The sequence below is a fragment of the Saccopteryx bilineata genome, chromosome 1 (assembly GCF_036850765.1).
Source record: "Saccopteryx bilineata isolate mSacBil1 chromosome 1, mSacBil1_pri_phased_curated, whole genome shotgun sequence".
NCBI lineage: Eukaryota > Metazoa > Chordata > Mammalia > Chiroptera > Emballonuridae > Saccopteryx > Saccopteryx bilineata.
The window spans coordinates 31,219,389-31,244,762 of NC_089490.1; the positions used below are offsets into that span (position 1 = coordinate 31,219,389).

The 25,374-nt window shown below is 36.1% G+C and overlaps 1 protein-coding gene across 2 annotated transcripts in view; it reads left to right on the plus strand.

Annotated features, from left to right (window-relative positions):
* The window catches only part of TINAG (tubulointerstitial nephritis antigen), an 85,510-nt gene extending 62,104 nt beyond the window's left edge, over nucleotides 1-23,406 (plus strand). For both annotated transcript variants that reach the window (XM_066252979.1, XM_066252981.1), the window contains exons 10-11: nucleotides 16,484-16,529; nucleotides 22,515-23,406. In XM_066252979.1, the coding sequence (XP_066109076.1) occupies nucleotides 16,484-16,529; nucleotides 22,515-22,649 (181 nt within the window). In that variant the 3' untranslated portion in view covers nucleotides 22,650-23,406. The remainder of the gene's footprint in view (nucleotides 1-16,483; nucleotides 16,530-22,514) is intronic.
* The last annotated feature ends 1,968 nt before the right edge of the window (nucleotides 23,407-25,374 follow it).

The window sequence follows — 25,374 nt, forward strand, 5'->3', positions numbered from 1 at the left end:
GAAATACCACCCAACCACCTCCACAGTGACACACACATGTGGTGGATCAGTGGGCACCAGACCCCCACCGAAGTAAGACCTGCTCTGTGGGGCGGGCCCCTGAACAGCTGATTTCCCACAGGGTAGTGGGTGGTCACAGCCAGTCCTTGCAGCAGATCAGCCTGGGGGTAAATTTCCCCCATTGACAGGCCGATAGCAATCTAAACTCAACTACACCAGGACGGGGTACACAGGCCACATGAGGTGGTTGGGCAGTGCAGCTGGTGTGCCCAGCTTGGGTGATCAGGAAGGCTGTGCCACTGGGCCCTACAGGACCTTCTACACAAGGCCAGTTTACCAAGCCTGGGAGATGTAGCAGCTCTACCTAATACAGAGAGGCTGATGCTTTCCTAAAGCACTTAAAAGGCACTTTATATAGTACTAAGTTTGGAGAAAATGGGTGACAAAATATCCTTTATTTGTCAGAAGTGTAATTGGAGGAGTTTCTTTAGTTACTAAGTGATAACATCTAATTAAATACTGCTCTTTAATTTTCTTGAAGGAAAACTGGACAGAATATAGATTTAAAATTTTTGAAACAAAAAATTAAAAATAAACCTGATTTTTTTTGTGAAGAAAGGTGACCTTAAGCAATAGAAGAAATTAGTAAAATTTGAAAAGGAAGTTAACTTTGATGTATTGATAGGTACAGAAAATATTCTATTGTATACATGAACATAACTCAAGAAGAAACCAAAAGCTTATTTTATGTGTTTTAAATTGTCCAGGACTTCTAAAACTCACTAATTGGAGTAGAGGAGTCATTTTTCTTTTCTTCCTTTAACTTGGATGCCTCTAGGGTTTAATTTTTAAAGATGTGTTTATTCATGAATCAATATACATTTTTTAATTCAGAAAGGTATATTCATTTCTATGTTTTTTGCACCATTATTTACAATAGCCAAGATATGTAAGCAACCTAGGTGTTCATCAATAGATGAATAGGTAAAGAAAATATGGTATATACATATGAATATTACTTATATATAATTGAGTATTACTGAGCAATAAAAAGAAATAACATCTTAACATATGCAGCAACATAGATGGACCTAGAAGGTATTCTGCTGAGTGAAATAAGTCAGAAAAAGACAAATACTGTATGGTATCACTTGTATGTGGAACCTAAAGAACAAAACAAGTGAACAAATAAGTAAACAAAAACACAAAGAAACAAACCCACAGATACAGAGAACAAACTGATGGTTGCCCAAGGGGTGGGAGTACAAGGATGAGTAAAGAAAACAACATTTATTTATATTTATTATTTATTTTTTATTAAGTAAGAAGAGGGGAGGTAGAGACAGACTTCTACATGTGCCCAAACCAGTATCCACCTGGTTAAGCCTCTACCAGGCTATACTCTGCCCATTTGGGCTACTGCTCTGTTGCTTGGCAAAGGAGCTATTTTAGGGCCTGAGACTGAGGCCATGGAGCCATCCTCAACACCTGGGGCCAACTTTGCTCAAACCATTTAAGCCATGGCTGCGGGAGAGGAAGAGGAAGGAAAAGACGGGGAGGGGTGTAGAAAAGCAGATGGTGGCTTCTCCTGTGTGCCCTTACTGGGAATCGAACCCAGAACTTTCACACATGGGGCTAATATTCTACTGCTAAGCCAACCAGCCAGGGCTACAAAATTTATTTTCAACAAAAATAAAGAAGAAAATAAAGGTAGATTGTTTTGATAATAGTCAATATTCTTCTAATCCTAATTTTTTAAAGGTTTAGATCACAGTGAATTTTAAAATTTTATTCAAAAATTTTAATATATGTTGAAATCAGTAAATCCTTTTTAATAGATTTAATAAATATTCTATCAATGGATTTGTTAACAGTAAACATTTATATTTCTAGAAATACCTCTATTATGTTGTGAAGGCTCTATACACCAATGCACATGATTTGCTAGCATTTTATTTAAAATTATTACAATTTTACTTATAGAGAAAACTAATATAAAGTTAGTTTTATATTATTGTTTTTCCAAATTTTGGTAGTGGATTGTTAATTATACAAAATAAATTCTGTAAATTTCAATAATTTTTAACTTCTAGAGCTCTTTATAAGGTATATATACTTTTTTATTTAAAAATATGATATTAAACTATCTAACCCTAAAGCTATGTAGGAGTAATACTTATTTTATATTTTTAATAGTTTATATTGTATTTATTTATATAGTTTGGCTTTCAACTGTGATTAAATTGATATTTTTTTCCAGAAAATTAACACATCAAGGTTGGTGAGTTCATCATAATAACAATGTGATGATGAGGATAAGGAGATGATGATAAAGTAGCAGCAGTTGTTGGTGACTCCTCTGCATGGTGTTTAAATTTCTTGGCACTGTTTTAAGTGCTTCATATATGTGAACTCAACACAATATTCCTACTCCTGATACAGTTAAAAATATTCTTTAAAATTATAAAGATTAAAAAAGCATGTTAATAATAGGATTTGGATATTTTAGTTCAAAAACCATTTATCTAAATTTGTGAAAATATTTAATTGTATAATATGTATGATATACATATACTATATGTTTGTGTTATTTATTTTTTATTTTTTTGTGATAGAGGGACAGACAGGGACAGACAAAAAGAAGGGAGAGAGATGAGAAGCATCAATTCTTTGTTGCAGTACCTTAGTTGTTCATTGATTGCTTTCTCATATGTGCCTTGCCTGAGGGACTACAGCTGAGCCAGAGACCCCTTGATCAATGCAGTGATTTTGGGCTTCAAGCCAGAAACCTCTGGGCTCAAGCCAGTGACCTTGACCTTCAAGCCAATGACCTTTAGGCTCAAGCCAGTGAACATGGGTTCATGTTTATGATCCCACGCTCAAGCCAGTGACCCCAAACTCAAGCCGACAACATTGGGGTTTCAAACTTGGGTCCTCAGCATCCCAGGCCAATGCTCTATCCAGTGCACCACTGCTTAGACAGGCATGTGTGTTTCTTTTTAAAAAGTTGTGTGTGAAAGTGCAGAGGGATCAAAAAACAGTTTGTAAAATCACTTATTTTACATTGGAAGTTACTAATATTTTTGTGTTTTCTTTTTGACTTTGACAGTATTAAATTAGATAATATTAAAATACTTAGCATATTTACTATTTTTGTTAATAACAGATATATTGGTTTTCTGATCCATAAATATTCTTATCTTTCTGAAGCTCTCAAAAAATGATAAAGTGTTTTATAATAGGTTATTAAAGAAAATCAACTATTAGTGTCTTAATAGAAAAACCGCAAAGCAAATTAAAAAGTAGTTCTCTCTTTTACCTCCTTGATTAACAAAAAGATATCTATCCAGACTCTGTGGTTGCCAAAAGACAGCAATGTAGATTGTCTGAGACTCACTCACCCATCTTCTTGGTCTCTGGTACAATCCCCAGCATATATTCTAAATTCAAGTTCACATTGATGTGTACAGCTTCTAGCTCCACTGCTGTCATATATTGACCACTCTACTCAGACTCTGCTGCCCTGGGGTGAGACGTGGTGCTCCCAATCAGCATTTGTCTCTACTGGACAAATATTCCTGTTCCACAATTATTACATTTTTCTTATAACGATTATGTTGTCCCAAATATCATGCTTCGCTGTCTACTCTTAGATACTGATTTGGTGTTTTCTGGAAGTTATTAGAAAGGTATTAGGAGAAATGGAAGTATGGACAATGTAGTCGAAAAGCAAGAACTAAATTAGGCATCTAACAAAACCTGCAAGGACTAATTAGTTACAGTTAGGGTTTTAAAGTCCATTTGGCATCTCAAGCTTTAAGAATGTTATCTTCAAAGAATTTCAGCAGGAAAATGATTTATTTTGCAGTTTTTTAAATAGATAACTTTATGTGATTCTCAGATAATGAAACTATGGGATTGGAAGATGAGAAGAACAATTGGGAATGTAATATGGGAAGCCCTGATCAAGAAATAATAGTAGTTGGGAGTAGCTTGGCAATTTTAAGTGTGAATAAATAAATATGAGGTAAATGTTTTGGTATAATTGACAGGACTTGGTATTTTGTTGAAAGGGATAGTGATTGGAGAGGTCGGTATCAAGTGTAGGTCCCCACTATCTTTTATGAGCTACATGTTGCACAGATGTTCTGTTGGAGAACAATAGATAGAAGTAGAAGGAAAACCAAGAGTTTATTTTAGATACATTATTTAAAACTTTCTGGAGGGCTCCTAGTGGAAATGTTAAATAAGCATCCATGTGCATGTGTGTGTTTGGTGTGAAACCCTGGGCTTTTATAGGTCCAGAAAGAAATTGTTGAAAGTGATGAACAGTTAGATGGTAGCTAAAGCCACAGGAGTACAGACGTGTATTACAGACAAACCTGGAAGAAGCCCAACATTTAAAGGTCAAATATAGAGGAGAGGATAGTAGAAGAAACAGAAAAAGTGGTGAGAGAGGGAGAACAGGCTTGATGTCACACAGACCTGGGAAAGTAAGGCTTCCCCAAAGGCAGGAGTGCTTAGGGTGAAGTGGTGCTGATAGGGCAATACTTAGAAGGCACATGAAACAGATATCAAAGTCTGTAGAAAAAGAAAGAAGTGGAAGTTGTTTTTTCTTGCTTAGTCTTTGCATTTGTATCTGTGGTTATAATTGTCGATGCAAATTATATTAGAATATTCTTTATCTCTATCTTAAGTCCTGTCAAATTTTATTCCTCCTATGTGAGTTTACTTGATATTCATATATTTTCATATTGTGTATGAATAAAACTTAATGAAATTAAAAAAAAATAGCTAAGTGTACTTGAAGTCTAAGAGAATGCTTTGGCTATTATATTGAATGACTTCCAAAAATATTTGAACCTTAAATAGAAAGTGAAAAATGCAATTATTTAGTTGATATAGATGCTCTCCTAATTTATTATCATCTCAAACTTTTAACAGATTTTATTGAGCAATGATTGTGACTAGGCCCCTTGCTAGGTGCTGGACCTACTGAGATGAGTAACATGAAGAGCGTTTATATAAACAAAATAGAATGAGACCCCCCTGGTTTGCTACAGGGTGGAAAGCTGTTCATCAGTCATCCAGAAAAGCCACTGGGGGGTTCCCAGACTTTTGGGATCCTTTGAGCCGAACTCATTGACAGAAAAGTGGAGGCGGAGTGGGTCCTGGGGAGGGTGAAGTTGATAGATGGGTTTTCGTTTTCTTGTATTTTCAGGGCTGATTGAATCATGTTGCCTTCTCTGTCAGTACTGAATCACGTTGACAGGACAGTTTGTGCTCCATTTGTTTTCTCTTGTTTGACATTGGCCTTTCCCTGATTTGTCATCTCAAACGCTGACCTGGTCGTTCTACTCTGTAATTGCCATTGCTACAGACTGGCTTTTTATGAAGCAGAACAATCATAGCAAAGAAAGAAAGGCTTAATTTTTCTTGAGGTGAAGTCATGGTAGGAGTGTTGTTTTTTAAAATAATTCTTAAAGAGCTGTCTTGACATTCATAAAAATGTGGCTTAAAAACATACATATGGTGGGGTGGGGGGAGAGGGAGGGGGGAGGGGTACAAAGAAAACTAGATAGAAGGTGACAGAGGACAATCTGATGGGTAAGCAACATAATTGATTGACAAGATAACCTGGACATATTTTCTTTGAACATATGTATCCTGATTTATTGATGTCACCCTAGTAAAAAAAAACAACAAAAAAACCCCATACATATGGCATATATAAAACATATGCATATGTGTACACACAAAGGTCTCTATGATATTTATGCTTCAGGACAGCACAGGACTCGTCTTAATTGTGGACGTAACACTATGGAACATGAAGAACACAGGTTTAGGAGTCAACCTTAGGTTCAAACGCTAGCTCTGCCCTTCTTCCTGGGGGGTCTTAGGAAGGCTATTGGATCTCTCTGTATCTCAGTTTCCTCATCTGTTACATTGTGATAATAGCTTCCTCACTGACTTGTGAGGATGAAATGAGGCAGCGTGTCTGCCACCTAGTACATCACTAGTTTTATACTTCCTCCAATTTTTTTTAAATCGTACTTTAAATTTGTTCTTTGTTTCTCTGAACCTGCTTTCAACATTATTTTTAAAAGAGTATACTATAATTTGGAGATGATTCTAATTTTGAAATTAATGAGTACCTATCAATGATATAATACACTTTTACATACATATTTTAATGTATTACTGTTTAAAGGTGTTTTTCGTCAGCTTACTTTGTGAGCACAAGTAAATGATAAAGATGAGGAGGAAAGCAGAAATGTGACTATAGGAAGAAATGATTAATTTCTTCGGTAAATGTGACAAAATTTTCATGACTTTTGATATGATGATTCTATTTTTACTAAGAAAGCTACATAAGTAGTAGTAGTTTAGTAAAATAACACTTTTATTCTAGTGGATTATTTGAAACCAGTGGGGTTGGAAATAACAATTTACTGGTTGGTATACATCAAGGAAAGATGTGATCCGTGAACAAATGGCCCAACTGAGAAAGGTGATTATAGGCAAACCCTTAGATTCACAGAGAACTAGAGTAATGGGTTAACTAAGACTGAGAATTGCTTTCAATTATTGGGAAAGTATATTTTACTTCTTGCTGAGATGATTTTTAATGTCTGTGGATACTTCAGATTTGGGGGGGCCTATGTGATAAAATTTTATTTTTTTGGTACTGTGCTATCTTCAAGTTAGTTTAATAAATTCTTTTTGGGGGTTTTATTTGTTGCTCTCCCATTCCAAGTATAATAGAATTGACATAGATATTAGTTAAAGTGTATGTTTGTGAATTTCTAGAGGTGTGTGGTTGGGGAAGGAAACATCAAGAGTTAGGAAGTGTAGAGGTTTCTGACTTTATTCCGTCAAATGGAGTGTGTAATGGTTGTCCCTTGAAAGAGGGCTCACTTTTAGGAAAATCATTGTACATTTTTACATATAATATGAGCTTACCATTTCAGAATATAGTATCAGGATTTTATACTATGCTTTAATAATATGATACATATGAAAATTCTAATGAGTGAACAAACTGGGAGATTTTGTTAAAAGGCATATGTTGCTATGGTAATTTATAATGTGTTTTCTGAACAGAAACAAGTAGAATATTACTACTTCAATAAGACCAAAGAAAAGGTCATGTCAAATCTGTGTTGCACTAAAAAGGAAAAGGTTGCAAAAAACATATTTTGCAGGTGATAAATGAATACTGTTTGTGATACCATGTGACAACTTAGATTTATTTTGATCCTCAAAAATAAATGCATTAGATATTCTTCTTGTTAATCCCATCATTGTGATGATTATGTCCATTACGTTTCTGGACACAAATGAGATGGTTGGACGTGATGAATGAAGCCCTGATTGGAATATTGTGATAATGACCACACTGTTCTTCCTGTCTTACAACCCCACATTTTCCTGTTTCAGTTCATCTTGTTACTCATCACCATTTTTGTCTTTCTGTGGCTGCCTATACAATCCCACTGCTTCCAAACCTTTCCCGATTTCTCTGTGAATGTGCAAAGGGTAGCTCCTGGCACCATTTCACACTCTTCTCTCAGGTGTGTCCTCGTTGCCTCTTGATATCATCAACAAATCATTCGAGGACCACCGTGCCTTCCCCCATCATAGCTGGAAATGATGCCAGCTATCTCTGCCTTCTCTTCATCCTCCTTTAGATTGCTTTTGTTTTCAATTGCTCCTTAGACGCTAGTGACAATTTAGCCACTTACCATATAACTTTGAGGTGTTATTTAACCTCTTTGGGCCTCATTTGCCCTATTTCTGGAGCAATGAAATTGTATTAGAGTTTGATTAATTTGGGGTGGGGGACATATGGTCTTGACTACTCAAGTCTGCCATTAGTGAACATAGGTAATATGTAAAGGAATGGGCTTGACTGTTCCGTAAAACTTAATTTACAAAAACAGGCGATGAGCCAGATTGAGCCTGTGAGTCATAGTTGGACAACCCCAGGGGTATACTGAAATCTCCGAGATGCCTTCCAGTGCTAAGATTTGATGAGACAATAAACAGCCATTTCTCTTCCTAACATCAAATGGCTCAAGTTTTCCCTCAAAGTAAAATATATTTTCATACGATATTACCCCGTTGTCATCGATGATAATGGGTGGTTTTAGCCTTGCACTCTCTCTCCCTGGGACACATCACATGGCTGTGGGTAACTTAACACTTATTCTGTCAGTATAGGCAATGCAGTTCCACAGAAGGTCACTGTGACCAGAGCAGAAACTGGACACAACCTGGCTGTTGATTTCCTCCATACTTTTCTTTCTTGGTCAAATTTGCTTCCTGAGATAATAGGATAGGGTAGAATTAGTGATAATGTCAGCAACTCAGTAAATATCACTGTTTGTATGATTAATTAATATCAGGAGTGCACAATTATCTTTGACATCTTCATAGAAGAAATATCTTTCAGATATCTGCCATTGCTTCTCCAATCTTTAATAAAATCTGTAGCTCCTTTGCAGAACGTAGCAATAAAAGTACCTGATCTTGGATTCAGAGAACCCTGGCTTGATTTACACTTTGCTTCAGTAGAAAACGAAGGTGGGGGGGGATGCCTTTATTTCATTGTGCTTTCCCATGCAGTCATTTTCATTCACCTTTGATATACCATGAACACTCTCTGATAGCTCTCCACCATATCCAATGCTTCCACATGCACTGGGCCAGAGCATCTTCTTTTTGGGAATGAAGTTACTAAATAGAACAAAAGCCTGCATATCTTTGCCTCACTGTTCCTGCAGTTATCTTTCAAATCTTTGTGTAAAGGGCGCTGAGAGTCTGTCTGCAGCCTTACCTTTAAACACAAAAATCCTATATCCAAGTAGTTGCATCACTGTTATTGACTGAAGGTTTATCTGATGATTTCTTTATACCTCTATCCTATCTGACTTTCATTTCCTTAATAAGAAAGTTTAGAATTCCATATCAGGCTTTCTTACATATTTGTTGTTTGCCTCCAAAATTTCCTGTTCTAGTAGGTTATCCTACATGATTTTCTTTTTTTTTTTACACATCCACTGTTTAGAAACTTTTTATCTGTCTGGATCTTCATTCACTAATAGAGAATTGGTCTGCCCAGAAAACATGAATTTGTATTCCTGTTGTCAAATCTACTGGGTACAGGCTAGGACCCCAGAAGTAGCAAGTCATCAGAGGCATTGCGACATTTTAGTCTAGCTGATCCTGCTACAGTGTGATATACTTACTGTCAATATAAACGAAACATGTTTTGTTCTTGTAACTCCAGATTCTCAGATGGATGTGAGGCCTGCTTTAGAGAACTTGATTCCTGAGCAAATGTGCTCTTGACATGTGAGTTAGGAAATAAGTATTCCCATCACAGAAGACTTCCTCACTGGATATAAAAGGCTCTTTCACAATTTCTTTTAATAACCAGTGTAAGGTATTTTTCTCTACCGAGGAAGAAGGAGGGGGTGTAGCCACCCACTGTGAATAAGCAAAAGCTTTATTGAATACAGCACTTCTTGGACAAGATTCACTGGCCTGGGAGTTGGAGGTCAGGAAAATTGCACGGAGAGACCACGTGGGGCAAATTTAAAGGGGTCCTCTAGGGTGGTCGAGCTAATATGACGTAGCGAAATCTCACTGGCTGACAGACAGTCACTCTTTTCCAAGGGACTCTTGGGAAGTTTCTTTTGGCATGCATGAGTGTGGGCAGTTCTAGCCAAAGTTCCTGGGTCTGGGTTCCTCACGTGACCTTCCCCCACTGCCGACCACCTTATAACCAGCTTGCCTTGGTTCACAATGTGTTAACTGTCAGAAACCCTGGAAAGCCATGGATTTAAAGGCTAATATGCAGAACCACTATCAGTAGAGACAACTCAAAGAATATGAAGCCACTGTGTAACTACCGCCTTTGGCGATGATAACTCAACCTCAGCTGTCAGGAACACATTTCTGTAATGTGAAGTGCACCTCTAGTGATGCCACGTTTGATATACCTACTCACTCAACCTTGAAATTCTGGAGTTAACTTTGACTTGCTCTTCTTAATTTCTTCAGTAAAAATTGGCCCAGAGACTCCATCACTTTTTTTTTTTTTTATATTCCAATATAGATCTCCAATCTGTGCCCTCCTGTCCATCTTCACAGCCGGGGCACCCAACATGCTTGTTCAATGAATATCTAATTAGGGTTGACTATGTGGCAGCCTCTGTACAGGATGTTGGAGATACGAATGTTACAGAACGAACAATATTTGCTTTGTGAGTCTTCCCTTCTTATTTGGGAAATCATTATGTCTTTCTTTAACTGTGTGGCATCCATCTCATGTTTTAGCCTTCTCCCCCTAGAGGCACTACTATCCCTCAGTAGTGCCAGCATTGTTCCTCTGAAAAACTATTTAGATTATTTCACATGCTGTATTCAAATGACTATCCTCAGCTTTGTAAGTGCCAACCGTGGCAGTCGTGGGTACTCCTAACGGCCTTAGCCAGATCTGCCTTTCCACCTTCATTTCCTGTCTGCCATTGCTGTTCTGCTGTCACACTGGGCCAAGGATGCTCTTAGACTAGGCAGAGATAAGCTTATTGTGGCTCTCTGTGGCTTTCCATTTAGTCATTGTGCCTAAAACTCTATACTCCCATTTCTAAAGAATTTGAACTCAGTTCTGTGAAGGCAGTTGTCTTCACCTCCACAGACAGTTAATTTCTTCATCTGTAACTAATAGAAAAGTTTAAAACATGCTTTGAAAAAGTGGTAATTAAAGAATTCAAATTGTTTTATGCTTTGTTTTTTATTGCCCAGCTTCATCCCATTAAATCGTTTTCCTCTTGAAGGCAAAAAATATACAGTGGTACCTTGAGATATAAATTTAATTCATTCTGTAACCAAGCTCGTAAGTCAGTCAACTCGTATGATATATCAAACTGCCAATGCTAAACCTGTGCGCCAACGCACCAACTAGCGGCAGCTTCCCGAATCACTACTCGTATCTCGGAATTTTGCTTGGATCTCAAACAAAATTATGGACCGAGTCGTAGCTCATATCTTAAAAAAGTCGTATGTTGGTCTGTTCGTATCTCAAGGTAGCTTCTTCACACTAAACAGGAGGTTGCTGAATAAAGGAAGAAATGAATAGAGCAGAAGAGATTCTGTGCTTTACTTTAAAAAGGAATATTCATAGGACTATAAATATTACTTTAAGAAAGTTTTACCTTAATACTCTTTTGACCATGTTAAATATGATATCACTGAATATATGAACCTCAATGACAAAATCAAAACCAAGGGAAAAAAATTATCATTTAAAATCATATACAAAGAAGTTATTTGTGTCCAATAATTTTACTATCTAGACATAGCTTCAAATAAGGTTTTAGGAAATCTGGTATTGTTCAACATGGTTATTGAAAAGAACAACATTCTTCTTGAAGAAAATATGCATAAAGATATTCATAACCTGTGTGGTGATCACCAGAGAGAAAGGGGCCCGAGGGGAAGCAGAAGAACGAAAAGGGGGATAAATGGTGATGGAGGGAGACTTCCTTGGGGTGGTGATCACACAATACGATATACAGATGATGTATTATAGAGTTGTATACCGGAAACCTATATAACTTTATTAACCAATGTCATCCCAATAAGTTCAATAAAAGGTTGCAAAAGATATTCATAACGTTAGCAATATAAAATCTAATATTATTCTTTAACTTGTTTTCATGCTATCCTCTGCAGAATTTAGGGTCTCGCCACTAAGAGTTTTAATAGTATGCAAAAGAAAAATCGTGTTTCTAAAACTGTCTAAAAGTGAGCATATAAGATGACTCCAGAAGGAAGAGATTAAGTGATCACATGCTTGATGTGTGAATAAACTCATGTAGGGAACCACCAGTTCTCAGGCATCCTCAGGGAATGTAGTACATAAGCTCAGACTTGCCCAGATCTTTAAAATATTGTCATTTTCCCAGATGTTACTAAATTTGGAGAAAAAAAAACACATTAATGGATCTTAACAAATAATTGAAGCTATTTAATTTTATGAGGTAGAAAAGAATCAAAAGAACAGGATCAATTTTATATGAAGTACAGTCATTTTGAGGCAAGAAAAGCCACTATTAAGATCTCTCAAGCTTGTGAATCTATTGTACAGTTTGTTTTAGAGCAGCAAGTTTAAAGAAACAATCTAAGAGTAAGGTTAAGGTTATGGCCTGTCTAAATAAATGCTGTGAATAGTCCTTGTAATGAACAGATATAAGTAAAAGAAAGAAGAGTGTGACTAGTTATGTTTAGAGCAAATATGAATATAAAGATCTCCAGTTTTCAAAAACAGTTGTTGATTTGAAAGAGTACATTGGTGAAAATATTTGCATATTTATAGAATTTTTCAGCTCACTGATAACAGCAAGTAAAAGTTCAGTACCACAATTCAGAAACATACATATATTAGGAAAAACAAAAACAAAAAACCTTCAGAGGTCAAAAAGAGAGGTCCTCTCTCCTATAAATGAGTCATATAAGTAGTGTTCTTGCTTGTACCTGCTCTAGTTAACCTTCACTTCTGTGTAGATAAAAGTGTGGGAGAGGAACAGACTTTTCTCTATCCTGAAGGTTCTTCTGGCTGGTCTAATAGTAAAAAAGACAGATTAACAAGAGTTTAATACAAGTTTAATACGTACATATGTGTGGGAACCCAGTCTATAGGAAAGGGTCAGAGACCCCAAATGCAGGAGAGATTCAGAGACAGAAGGTGAACATAGGCGTATAAGACATCCTAGGGATGAGGTAAAGCGTCTTGGGGGCTTCAAAGGGTCATTGCAGAATGATTACACAACAACAGCAGCAGCAGAACTTTAATAAATGGAAGTTTTTCCTCCCTATAGATAGGTCAAAAGAAGTTATCTCTGATAATATCTTATGGGCAACACCCATAATTTAAATTCTTCTAGGTAGTTAATGTGGAAAGTATAAGTTTCTGTTGAGCTTATGGCTATTAAGTTGCCTTTAGCTCAAAAAAGTCTCCATACCAGAGGCGCATTGTGGGGTGACTCATTCTAGACCCGCACCAAGGTTTTTATTACATGAATTTGCTATTATATTGTACCAATGGGAAATACCTAGGGCAAAGTGATTATTCCCTTGTAGTTAAGAGCATGGGATATTAAGACAACAACCCACAGGTATAGTGGTATAGTTTTCTATAACACCCCATTGTGAATCTATGGGAAATTTGATTATCATATTAGAAACTGTGTGGAGAAGGTAGTGGACAGAAAACTTAACTGAAGATCACAGTGCCAGTGTTAGATCCTACGATGGATAGACATTGCTTGTCATTTGACACAGAGGATGCAACGTAGGAGAAGTACACTACACTATAGCTGAAGTGGGATATCTTCTTTCCATCTGAATTTTACATAGAAGTTAACATCTTCTCTTTATAATTTTCTTCCATAATCATCCTGGTCTCTGAAACTATCAGATATAGCAGCCTTTCCTCACTTTCCCTTTATTACCTTATTTGAAGACTTCATTTTGAGATGTTTTAGAATATTCTGAGTGCTGGTGTTCCCCTTGGGATAAAATGACTGGTATTTTAAGTAATGCATCTTAAAGTTATAATACACAGTAATACTTTTTGAAAGAAAATTTACAGCACTCCAAAAAGTTGAAAGATTTGCAAGATTGGAAGCATTGCTTTCTATCATATAATTGAAAATTTTATTTAAATAATCATAACAAAATTAATAGGAACATGTGAAAAACATTGGCAACTCAACAAAAGTAAAAGTGATAGTTTATAGTACTTAGATGTCTCCAAACTAAGGTAGTTTACTTTAGTTATAATTTACTTGTTAATACTAGAAAAATAATACAACTACAATCTAAAGTGCCTCTTTGCCTTTGTGAGGAAATGCTCTATTTTCATAGAATTGGTTGATCTCTGATCTGTTGGTAATTAAATGATATCTAGTAATTATTTTGCTAAATCTTAACTCCATATGCAATTATAGTCTTCATGTCCTCAAACTCTGCCCCAATATTTCTGAGAGGCCCCTGGGGTAACTAAAATGGTGTTATTTATAAGTGCAATATTTATTTCATGGTGTATTTTTCTGTTGAATATTTCTTTGCTTTTCTATGAATTGTCCTCAATGCACTGGGGCCCAAGAACTTTGAAAGATCTTACAAAGTGAGAAGGAAACTTCTATCCGCTTTTAGTTTTACCTTCTATTTGAGTGTTATTAAAGTGTTTTATAGAATATGCAGAGTTTTTAATAAAATTGCTTTTTTGAGTTTTAATAATAAGTATGACTTACCTCCTTCCCCAACTCAGAACTTTTCTGAGTGTGGTGTGAGGACTGAGTTTGGATAGATCAGCATAACAGGGAGGAAATTATACTCTCAATTGTTCCTCCTCTTTTGATCAAAGTTTAATTACTGCACCAAGCTTGTCATGTCTGAATACCTGTTTCTTGGTTGGCAGTTCTTTCTGGGAGGCTCCTTAGTGCCTCAGACAAGTCTGCCCCCAACTTCTCACCAAGTCTGGTAGGATCTCAGACCGGGGCCCCCCTGCTGCCTGTATAATTTTGGAGTTACATAGCTCCGTAGATTTTTTTGATTTACTCTTGTATTTTCTTTTAAGTAACTAGTAGCCAGACCATCTAAAAGAAAGTTTGATTGAGTGGTAAAGGCTTTCTAAATTGTTTCACTATTCATGATAAGTTAGTAGAAATGAGAGACTCGAAGTTTCAGACATGATCTCCTATTTGAAGTACATCACGTCCTTGAAAGGTTTGGAGGTATATATATTATTGGTAAGTTTTTTCAATAGTGATGGCTTTCTAGAAAAGTTAAAAGGATGTAAGCATAGTTACAAAGTTACAAAAATGGCTTTGGAAATTGGATCAGTTTAAACTTACCCATTAAACTGCCCAGCTATTTGAAACCTTAAAGTGTTCCAGTCTATGCCTGTGTGTAGCAGATAACTAAAAGAGAGATGGCAATCAGTGTAAGTACCCCTCCTAGCCTCTGTCAGGAGCAAGAGAAAGAAAAAGTATTCTTTACTGTTTTTCTAACCTGAGATCACTCTTTCCCCTCACTCTCATGCCAAAGGATCCAAAAGGCATTATATTTTCCTGAATGCCTCAAGATCTCTATCATAAACCTGTCATCTTTAGGCAATACTTCCATGCATGGTACCATTATTCTCTTCTGTACCATATTAAAACTAATTTTCTGCAACTGACATCTTGAAAATATTTGAACAGCAAATTTGTATCTGTTCCAGAAATGTTATGGCAGACCACGATTTAGCTTAAAGAAGCTCTGATGTTGGGAATTGGGATATTTGGGATGGATTGATGGGGTGATATATTTAATAGATTGTGAGAACTGTGTTCTCACAATCTATTAAATCTCATTAAAGTGGTAGTCAATATACTTTCTCAACATAAAACTGATGCTGTTCAGTACACACTGCAGTTGGGGGCTTAAGAGAAGCAATGTAACATATTAAAAGGAGTATAGGATTTGGTGTTCTGATTCAACATTTTCCACTCCATGATCTTAGACAAGTCTTGTTATTTCATTAGTAAATAGAACATGTTAGGAACATGTACCTAACTGGGTTTAGTCAAGAGAAAAAAGTGAGATGTTGTAGGTTTGGGTTCTTAATGAACTGTTCCATGCTATACTGAAAATGGGCTAGCACTGGGAATGCAGGGTCTTATTTCTATATATAAAGAAAGTCCACATTGGGTGACTACCCACTTTATAAAGTAATAGAGGTGTATAAATATTTTTAAATAAATTATCTTCTCTACAACAATCTGTATTTGCATTTTTTTTTATCACTAATCTTGGAGGTTTGTAACTTATGATATAATTTCGAGTTTCTGAGGACTAGATATAAAGAAAAGAGAAATATTTTAAGTACTGTAAAACCACTGTGACATTATAGAGCATTTCTCTTTCTTTGTATGACCTATTTCACTGATATAATACTGTGTAGACTTATCCATGTTGCCACAAATGGCCAGTTTTTATTCACTTTTTTATGACTGAATAATATTTCGTTGTATGTATATATCACATCTTCTTTTTCCATTTATCTGTCAAATCACTGTTTTAAATCTGAAACTAACACACTATTTTTTGCCAAATACACTTTAATAAAAATAATAAATAAAAACAAAAAATAACCCTCCATACTCTAGTTGCTCTAAGATTTATCTTTGGTTAGTAAGTTTGATTTCAAGCCATTGGGATATAGGTGAGTATATTCTAAGCAAGTAAATAATGCTATAGTCAAAAAGAAAACTATTCAAGCACATTTCTGTAGGGTAATGATGACAGCTCCATAGTAAAAGGAAAATAAAAAAGATACAGTCCTGAAAATAATTTGCATTTTATCAAGATGCAAATTAAGCATTTTAAATCATATTATTATTACTATTATTCTTATTACTTGTAGATGGGGCACACTGAGAGGAGCCCAGGGACGAAAAGAAAAATTTTGGGTATGTAACTCTACTTGTATCTCTACTGTAAAGTAAATATTTTAGAATTGTCTGCGTCTCTACTCTCTGCTTTGTATTAGTAACTGACATCCTAAGTCACTGTACTATATTGTGTGTAATATTGGTATTTTCTCTAACACAAAACTCATTGTAATTTTTAATATTACAGTAATAGTTCTCCTGAACTACTCTTATTTCAAATTTGAAAAAGTAAACAGTATTTTTCAAAATGAGAATCAATGGGAAAAGTTTTTTCTACTATCATCTATGGTAAACTTAAAGTAATGGTTAGACTTCTCTCATATAAGCCAATCGACTTTGTATTCTTACTTTATTTTTGCTATGAATGATGCCTTTGTAACATTTGTGTCAGTTATTTTATATTTGTGTGAAGTGTTTTTGCCAATTATAACACATTCAGGTTTATATATAAAGAAAGAACAAATATGTAGTCTAAAAAATAATGGAAAGCTACATGTGAGAAACAGTTTGGACAAGAATAAAACATGTTACAATATTCAGTTGGTTACAATACATTATAATGAATTGTCTCAAGTCCTTATATTGTACACCTTTTGTTTTCCAGAAATAGTATAAGTTGAGGTGATAATGTTTATTTGAATTTGAATGCATCCAATAGAGGGCTTATTATAACTTATAAAACACTAAATATTAGGACTTGTACTCACCAGACCGACTCATGTTATTTAGATTTCTCCATAAGGCACTCACAAAAATCAGTCTCACAGATACATGATCATACCTGTCTCTGTCTTGATATCTGGGAACATTATTCTTTAAAGTAGAATGATGTGGCCCTGGCCGGTTGGCTCAGTGGTAGAGCGTCGGCCTGGCGTGCAGAAGTCCCTGGTTCGATTCCCGGCCAGGGCACACAGGAGAGGCGCCCATCTGCTTCTCCACCCCTCCCCCTCTCCTTCCTCTCTGTCTCTCTCTTCCCCTCCTGCAGCCTAGGCTCCACTGGAGCAAAGATGGCCCAGGCACTGGGGATGGCTCCTTGGCCTATGCCCCAGGCGCTAGAGTGGCTCTGGTCGCAACAAAGCGACGCCCTGGAGGGGCAGAGCATCGCCCCCCTGGTGGGCAGAGCATCGCCCCCTGGTGGGCGTGCCGGGTGGATCCGGGTCGGGCGCATGCGGGAGTCTGTCTCTCTCCGTTTCCAGCTTCAGAAAAATACAGAAAAAAAAAAGAAAAAAAGGTAGAATGATGTGTCTTTGTACTTAAACTGAGCTTTCTTAGATATATTTTTTTCCCATGAAAATAAACCTTGAATTAGTCAATAATTAACATTAATGTTCAAAAGTTAACATTCATAATATGTGAAAGATGATGTTCTTTGAATAGCTACAATTAGGTTTCTGAATAAGATTTTTATTAAGTATATGTGAATAGTTATTCAATCTCATCATAACATTTAAAGACAAAAATAAGTTCATTGATTAATGTATTTATTGCATAACACTCCTTAGCATATAGCACTAGGTAACTGTTGACTAAATATGAATATGTTGAATGAATATGAATATGAATGTTAAGTGCAAAGGAAAACTCTGATTCTCTTCAACCTCATCAATTTAATCCTTGAGCCACATGAGGGATATAAATGCATGCACACACACATACACAAAATACAGACACACTGACTCCCACTCATGTATTCAAAACATGCACACTATCTGTTTAAACTACTCTTGTAATTACTATCAATTTGGAACATGCTACTTATCAAAAATTTTCAAAGAAAACTTTATATCATGGGTATAGGGACAGGATTTCTTTCTAATGTGACTATTTCAGATAAAATGTTTAATGTAAGTTGTAGGAGTACAAGAATTAAACTGAAAACTTGTAATATTTTGTGTTACTAAAAACAGTTTTGTTGACATTTTTCTCCACTAAATTTTATACTTATGTTAGGCTAGAATCATATCTGCCTTAGTTAACCGATGTATCCAAAGAGCAAAATAAAATTATTGATACATAGTTGGAACATAAACAGTATTTGTTGAATGACTGAATGAAGAACATTATTCTATGCATTTGGTCAGGTCACTAAGATGATTTACCTTTGTATAAAACTTAATATTGCTTTAATTACAGTATAAAATCTTTAAGTACTTTTGAACTGTTTTGTCAAGAATTGTGACACTTCTGAGATGTTGTCCCACTTGAATTAAGGCACTTGTGTCAGAAGAAAAGAGTTCCTAATTGATACAACAAGATCTACAACCAGATGTCACAACCTTGGTCCCCACACCTGAGTCTTGCAGGTGCTCTGAGAAGAGCCTAAGAGTCAATGGAATTTTTCTACAGAGGTAGCACTTTATACTTCATAAGCAAGAGACAGAAAACAATGGATTTTCTCTATTTATACAGAGGAGAGAGAGAGGCAACCTCTTTTTTTCTAGAGGGAGAGAAAAAAACAAAAACTTTTATTTTATTAAGATGAACTGGAAAGTGTCCTTTGTTTTTATCCTTGCCTTTAGGATTATACTATATTTTACCATGTATTACATGAAATGTATTACATAAAGTTATTGAATTCAAGTTTTATTTATCATAAAATTTATACAACTCCTCATCATTGTCAAAACGCCCATCCATTAGCTTGTCCTCATCTGTGTCTGATGACGAATCAGTGTCTTCAACAGTGAGTGCGAAAACGAGTGTGAAAAAAACAGAAAATGCAAGTAAAAAAATCTACAACCACTGTATAAGACGCGCCCAGTTTTTAGACCCCAAATTTTTTCAAGGGCAAGATAACTACCAGATAATGTCTTTAAAGGATAGGTTTCATTCATTTTGACATGTAAATATTGAGGGAGCTAAGGCTCGGTGCTCTGGTACCCTCTATCTTAATTTAGGGACTCTTCTGGTCTCTAACATTTTGGCCCTCTTGGGGAGACTAGAAAATTTTTTATTTTCCACTGGGATCAGATCAATTTACTAGACAGATGGCTACAGATCTAATTCTCCTGGTATATGAAGATCAAGTGTTTCTTGGAGAAATGAAAGCAAATATTCCCTATCTTTACATCATCTACACAATTTGTATGACAGGAGACTAAGTTTGAAGTAAGTTTAAGTTTAATGTGTATGAAGTATACTCTCTTAGCATCTTTCAAGGTTATAAAACATTATAGTTAACTATAATCACCAGGCTTATATTAAGTCCTCAGAACTTATTAATCTTATAACTAGAAGTTTGTACACTTTGACCAACATTTCTCCCCTAAACAGGATGACCTATATGATATAGATAAGTTCCTAGAAACATACAATGTACCAAGACTGAATTATGAAAAAATAGAAAATCTTAATGGAATAGTGAATAAGAATACTGAATTAGCATTCAAAAATTTTCTAATAAAGAAAAGCCCAGGACCAGATGGTTTCACAGGTGAATTTTATAAAACATTAAATGAATTAATGCCAAATATTCTCAAATTCTTCCCCCAAAATTGAAGAGCAGGGCACACTGTCAATTTTCTTTTAATTCTGAGGTTAGAATTAACCTGACACAAGACCAGATAAGACAAAGCACTACAAACAAACAAATAAACATATAGACCAATATCCCTAATGAACATAGATGCAAAAATTATCAACAAAATACTAGCAAACCGGCCCTGGCCGGTTGGCTCAGCTGTAGAGCGTCGGCCTGGCATGCGAGGGGACCCGGGTTCGATTCCCGGCCAGGGCACATAGGAGAGGCGCCTATTTGCTTCTCTACCCCCCCCTCCTTCCTCTCTGTCTCCCTCTTCCCCTCCCGCAGCCGAGGCTCCATTGGAGCAAAGATGGCCCGGGTGCTGGGGATGGCTCCTTGGCCTCTGCCCCAGGCGCTAGAGTGGCTCTGGTCGTGGCAGAGCATCGCCCCCTGGTGGGCAGAGCTTCGCCCCTGGTGGACGTGCCCGGTGGATCCCGGTTGGGAGCATGCGGGAGTCTGTCTGACTGTCTCTCCCCGTTTCCAGCTTCAGAAAAATACAAAAAAAAAAAAAAAAATACTAGCAAACCAACTTCAACAGTACATTGAAAGGATCATATATCATAATCAAGTTATACATCTCTGGGATGCAAAGATAATTGAGCATATACAAATCAGAAAATGAAATACACCATAGTAATAAAAAGTTAAAATTCATATGATCATTCCAGCTGGTACAAAAATATCATTTGAAAAAATCAACACCCTTTTATAATAAAAATACAGAAAGAATTGGGTATAGAAGAAACATACCTTAACATAATAAATGCCATATGAGACAAACCTACATTGAATATTATACTAAATAATGAAAGGTTAAAAGCTTTTCTGCCAAGATCAGGAACAAAATCAGTATGTCGCCTGACCTGTGGCGGCACAGTGGATAAATCGTCAACCTATAATACTGAGGCCACCAGTTCTAAACCTCTGGCTTGCCTGGTCAAGGCACTTATGGAGGTTGATAGTTCCTGCTCCCCCCTTCTCTCTCTCTCTGTCTCTCTCTCTTTCCCCCCCCCTCTCTAAAATGAACAAATTAAAAAAAAATAAGGATGCCTAATTTTCCTTTTCCTGTTGAATACAGTACTGGAAGTTGTAACCAGAGCAATCAGGCAAGGAAAAAAAAAAGTGGAAAGGAAGAAGTGAAGCCATTACTGCAAATGATATGATCTTATATATAGAAATCTAAAGACTTCATCAAAACTTTATTAGACCTAATAAATGAGTTCAGTCAGGCTACAGAGTACAAAATATACATACAAAGATCAGCTGCATTTCTACACATTAACAGCAAACTATCTAAAAAAATAATAATAAAATAAATCTTATTTACAATAATATAAAAAGATATTTGGGACTGAATTTAACTAAGAGGCTATACTGAATATTAAAGGAGGAATTGATGAAAGAAATTAAAGAAGATGTAAATTGAAAGGCTACACCATGGCCATGGAATGGAAAAATTAATACTGTTAAAATATCCATACAATCTAAAGCCATTTATAGATTCAATGTATCCCTATCAAAATTTCAATGACATTTTCCACAGAAATAGATAAAACAATTCTAAAATTTATACAAAACCACAAACGACCCTGAATAGCCAAAGTAATCATGAGAAAGAGGAACAGAGTTGGAAGCAGCACACTTTCTGATTTCCAGTATTATTATAAAGCTGTTGTAATCAAAACAGTGTGATTCTGGCATAAAAATAGGTACATAGAGCAATGAAGAGATTGAGAGCCCCAAAATAAACCCATTGATTTATGATCAACTAATACTTGACAAGGAAGCCAGGAAAACATATGGGGGAAGTATGCCTCTTCAATATGTGGTTTTAGGAAAACTGGATAACCACATATAGAAGAATGAACTTGAACCTCTCTATCTTATACTGCCCCCCAAAAATTAACTAGAAGTGAATTAAAGACTTAATTGTAAGACCGGAAACTGTAAGAATCCTAGAAGATAATGTATGGAAATAAATTCTCCTTGCCATTGGTTTGGGCAAAGGTATTTTGGGTATGACACCAAAAACACAAGCAACAAATGCAAAATTCATCAATTGGTACTATATAAACCTAAAAACTTCTGCACAACTAAAGAAACAATCAGCAAAATAAAAGGATAACCTATGGAATGGGAGGAAATGTTTGCAAAGCATGTATCTGATAAGGGTTAATATCCAAAAATATATAAAGAACTCATACAACTCAATAGCAAAAGAATGAGCAAAGGATTTGGAGACATTTTTCCAAAGAAGACATAAAAATGGCCAACAGGTATGTGAAAAGGTGTTCAGCATTACTAACATTCAGGGAAATGAAAATCAAAATCACAATGAGATATTACGTCACACCTGTTAGAATGACTATAATCAAAAAGACAAGAAACAAGCTACATATGAGGTCCCTTTGTTTTCACAGGCAGAATTTTAAAATATCCAAGTATGATACTGAGCTTTTTCTTTTTCTTTTTTTCTTCTGCAGATTGCTGCCAATTCCTGGGGAAAGTCATGGGGAGAGAATGGCTATTTCAGGATTCTTCGAGGAGTTAATGAGTCTGACATTGAAAAGTTGATTATCGCAGCTTGGGGCCAACTGACAAGTTCAGATGAACCATAACATGCCATTAAATTTTCATAGGCCATGCATTTAAGTAACCCCTTAAATCAAAATTAAGCAACACGAGGTTCTCTGTGTCAGTGGATTCTTTGCATCTTCACCTTGTTATTATCATCTTCTCGTTTTCTTCTTTTATCCCAGGCTCTATGCCTCTGCTTCCCTTACATAACTGAGAATATGAAAACAGTGAGAGAGAATAGCAGGGAGGCTATGTATGGTACCTTTAATAGTTCCCCGCTTGTCTTTACTATTCTATGAGAACAATGTCCTTTTGACTCTGATAGTTCACAAAGAGTGTGATGGCTTTTGTCTTAAAAGTTCATGGCATTCATTTGTAAATGATAGGGTTTCTCTCTTTGAGCAATGCGGACTTTAGACAACAAACACAAATTGAAACATCAATTTTCCATCTTTATGATTTTTTTTCAACCAAATAATGCCTCCTTAACTCAGCTTGTTTATGTTTTGCCAAAAGCAATAGAAATAGATTATTAATTGTTTCTCTCAAAAAGCTAACATTTTGTTTCTTTTTCTTTGCCTAAACCTAACTTGCAATTCAAACACAAAAGAGAAGTCATTCCCCACAGCAAATAACTAGTCTTTATGGTGTTGTGTAATGGCATGTATTGTGGAGAAGATGGTAAGAAATGGAAAAGCTTGGAGGCTAACAGTAGAAGTACAGTCTTGACAACGATGTGTTGCCAGAAGTCAAATGGAATAAATACATTTTTTCGCCTACAGATCGTATTTTTTAATCATTTTTATATTTTCCGTTATAGTTGACATACATTATTATATTGGTTTCAGCACTTTTATCACAATCACTTCACAGTTCACAGCCTGAGATTCTAAAAAGTCAGCTAAATAGCACAAATTTGCATCCAATTTTTAGTTTTCTATAGTCAGAGAAATAAAAATAGCATCATCATAATGGTCTGGAGAAGGATACAATCCTTTTTATAATTCAGTGGCTTCCTAAATGGCAAACTAATAAATGAAGAAGCAAAGCTGATCAGTAAATGAGCATGGCCGATTATAATTACGATGATGGGATGTCCATGGCCTTCGTTTTTGGACTCTTTTCATCTTAGTTTTTACTGTGTAACTTTTCTGTGTCATTGTGCTCAAAGGCGCCCTGACGGAACAAGCCAGATGTGCTGAACGTGGGAGGAGGCAGAGCGCAGATAGGTGAAGTGTTGCTGCAACTGTTGTTTTCTCCATTAACGACTGCAGCTTTATTCCCATGGTTCCTCGTGAGCCTGATTCACTGTGTCGAGATGGCTGCCGACCCTTCAGAAAGTAGAAAAATAATTTGGTTTCATTGTAGCTGGGGTTCCTTTAGATGAAGCCCCTGAGATAAGATTCTGAATGCAAATTGTGGGCGAAGGGAACACTGAGAAAGGAGGGAGGGCGTTGATACAGGGCAGTGAGGTGGACAGTGCAGGGCGCACTAACAAGCAAAGCACCACCGCAGGGGACTAGTTCTTATCCTTCTGGGTACATTCCTTAGCTATATGCCACCCAAGAAAGAAGTTCATTGGTTTAAGGCTGCTCTGGGGGTCCATGAATTCCCAGGTTGTTCTGCTCTGGCATACCAGTGGGAAAGGCAGGTTCTGGTATCAGGAAAAGAACCACAGGTAAAGAAAAGTGGGTTCCGGTAGATGGATATTAGGTTGATGTCCACTGAAATAGTGTGGGTGAGGTCATACGGGCAGGGGACCAACAGTGTCTCTGTTCAAGGTGTGAATATTCACTTTCAGAATATTCCTTAGATGCTGAAGACTGAGGAAATAATGACTAATTATGTGCTAAAATGTCAGATGACATCATTGGTTTTAAAAACACTTAATGGGATTAGGTTGATCCAATTTATCTTTGTAAATGGACAGAAATTGTTGGAATTAATTTTCACATTATGATCTGTGGTTCTAGATTGTAGGCCTAGGTTCTGCTGTTATAAAATTTCTGATAAGGAACATGTTATAATCTATATAGAAAAAGACTTTTTCCTACTTTATTCACAGTAGTTTCTAGAGATTCTGGTGTTTTTCTCCCATTGCCTATCAAAAGATTTGTGATAATCTCATTGCAGGGTTCCTATTTTTCTTTGAGTGAAAGTTGATTCTACTTTTTAAAAAAAAGGATGAAAAAGAGAGTAGTATGTCATAAACAACTTTTACAAAATGTTTTAAGAGAGAAACAGCATAAATTCACCAGATGCTATTGTATCTGAAAAGGCTCTTCTAGAGAACTCACAGACATTCCTTCAGAAAAGTCAATGAAAGAGGGAAAAGAAATCCACCACTACGAAGGTTGAGATGACTGAATGAAGAGAAAAAAAAAGAGAAAAAGCTTCTCCATCTTCAGCTATAAACACTACTGTACATCATTTTGCTACCATATCTGATAGAAATGCTTTAGAAAATTATTGACAAGTATACCCAATAAAGTGGGATTTCTCCTCAGAGGCACTGTCAGTAAGACCTCTTAATTAGGAAAAGACTTGACAAAGAACGGTCCTCTCCTGCCTGTGAGGCAAGCTGCTTAATTCTGTGTTTCTTCTGAGGTTTTAAAGAAAAAAGTATCTAATTGTATAGAATGTAAGATATATCTGGTATCACATCCACCATTTTAAATGTTCACGATACAGTTTGGCAAAGCACTTCCTGTACGTCAGTCCTCACTCATCTTGAGTGGGTACTGTTCTGCAGCAATCAACAGACAC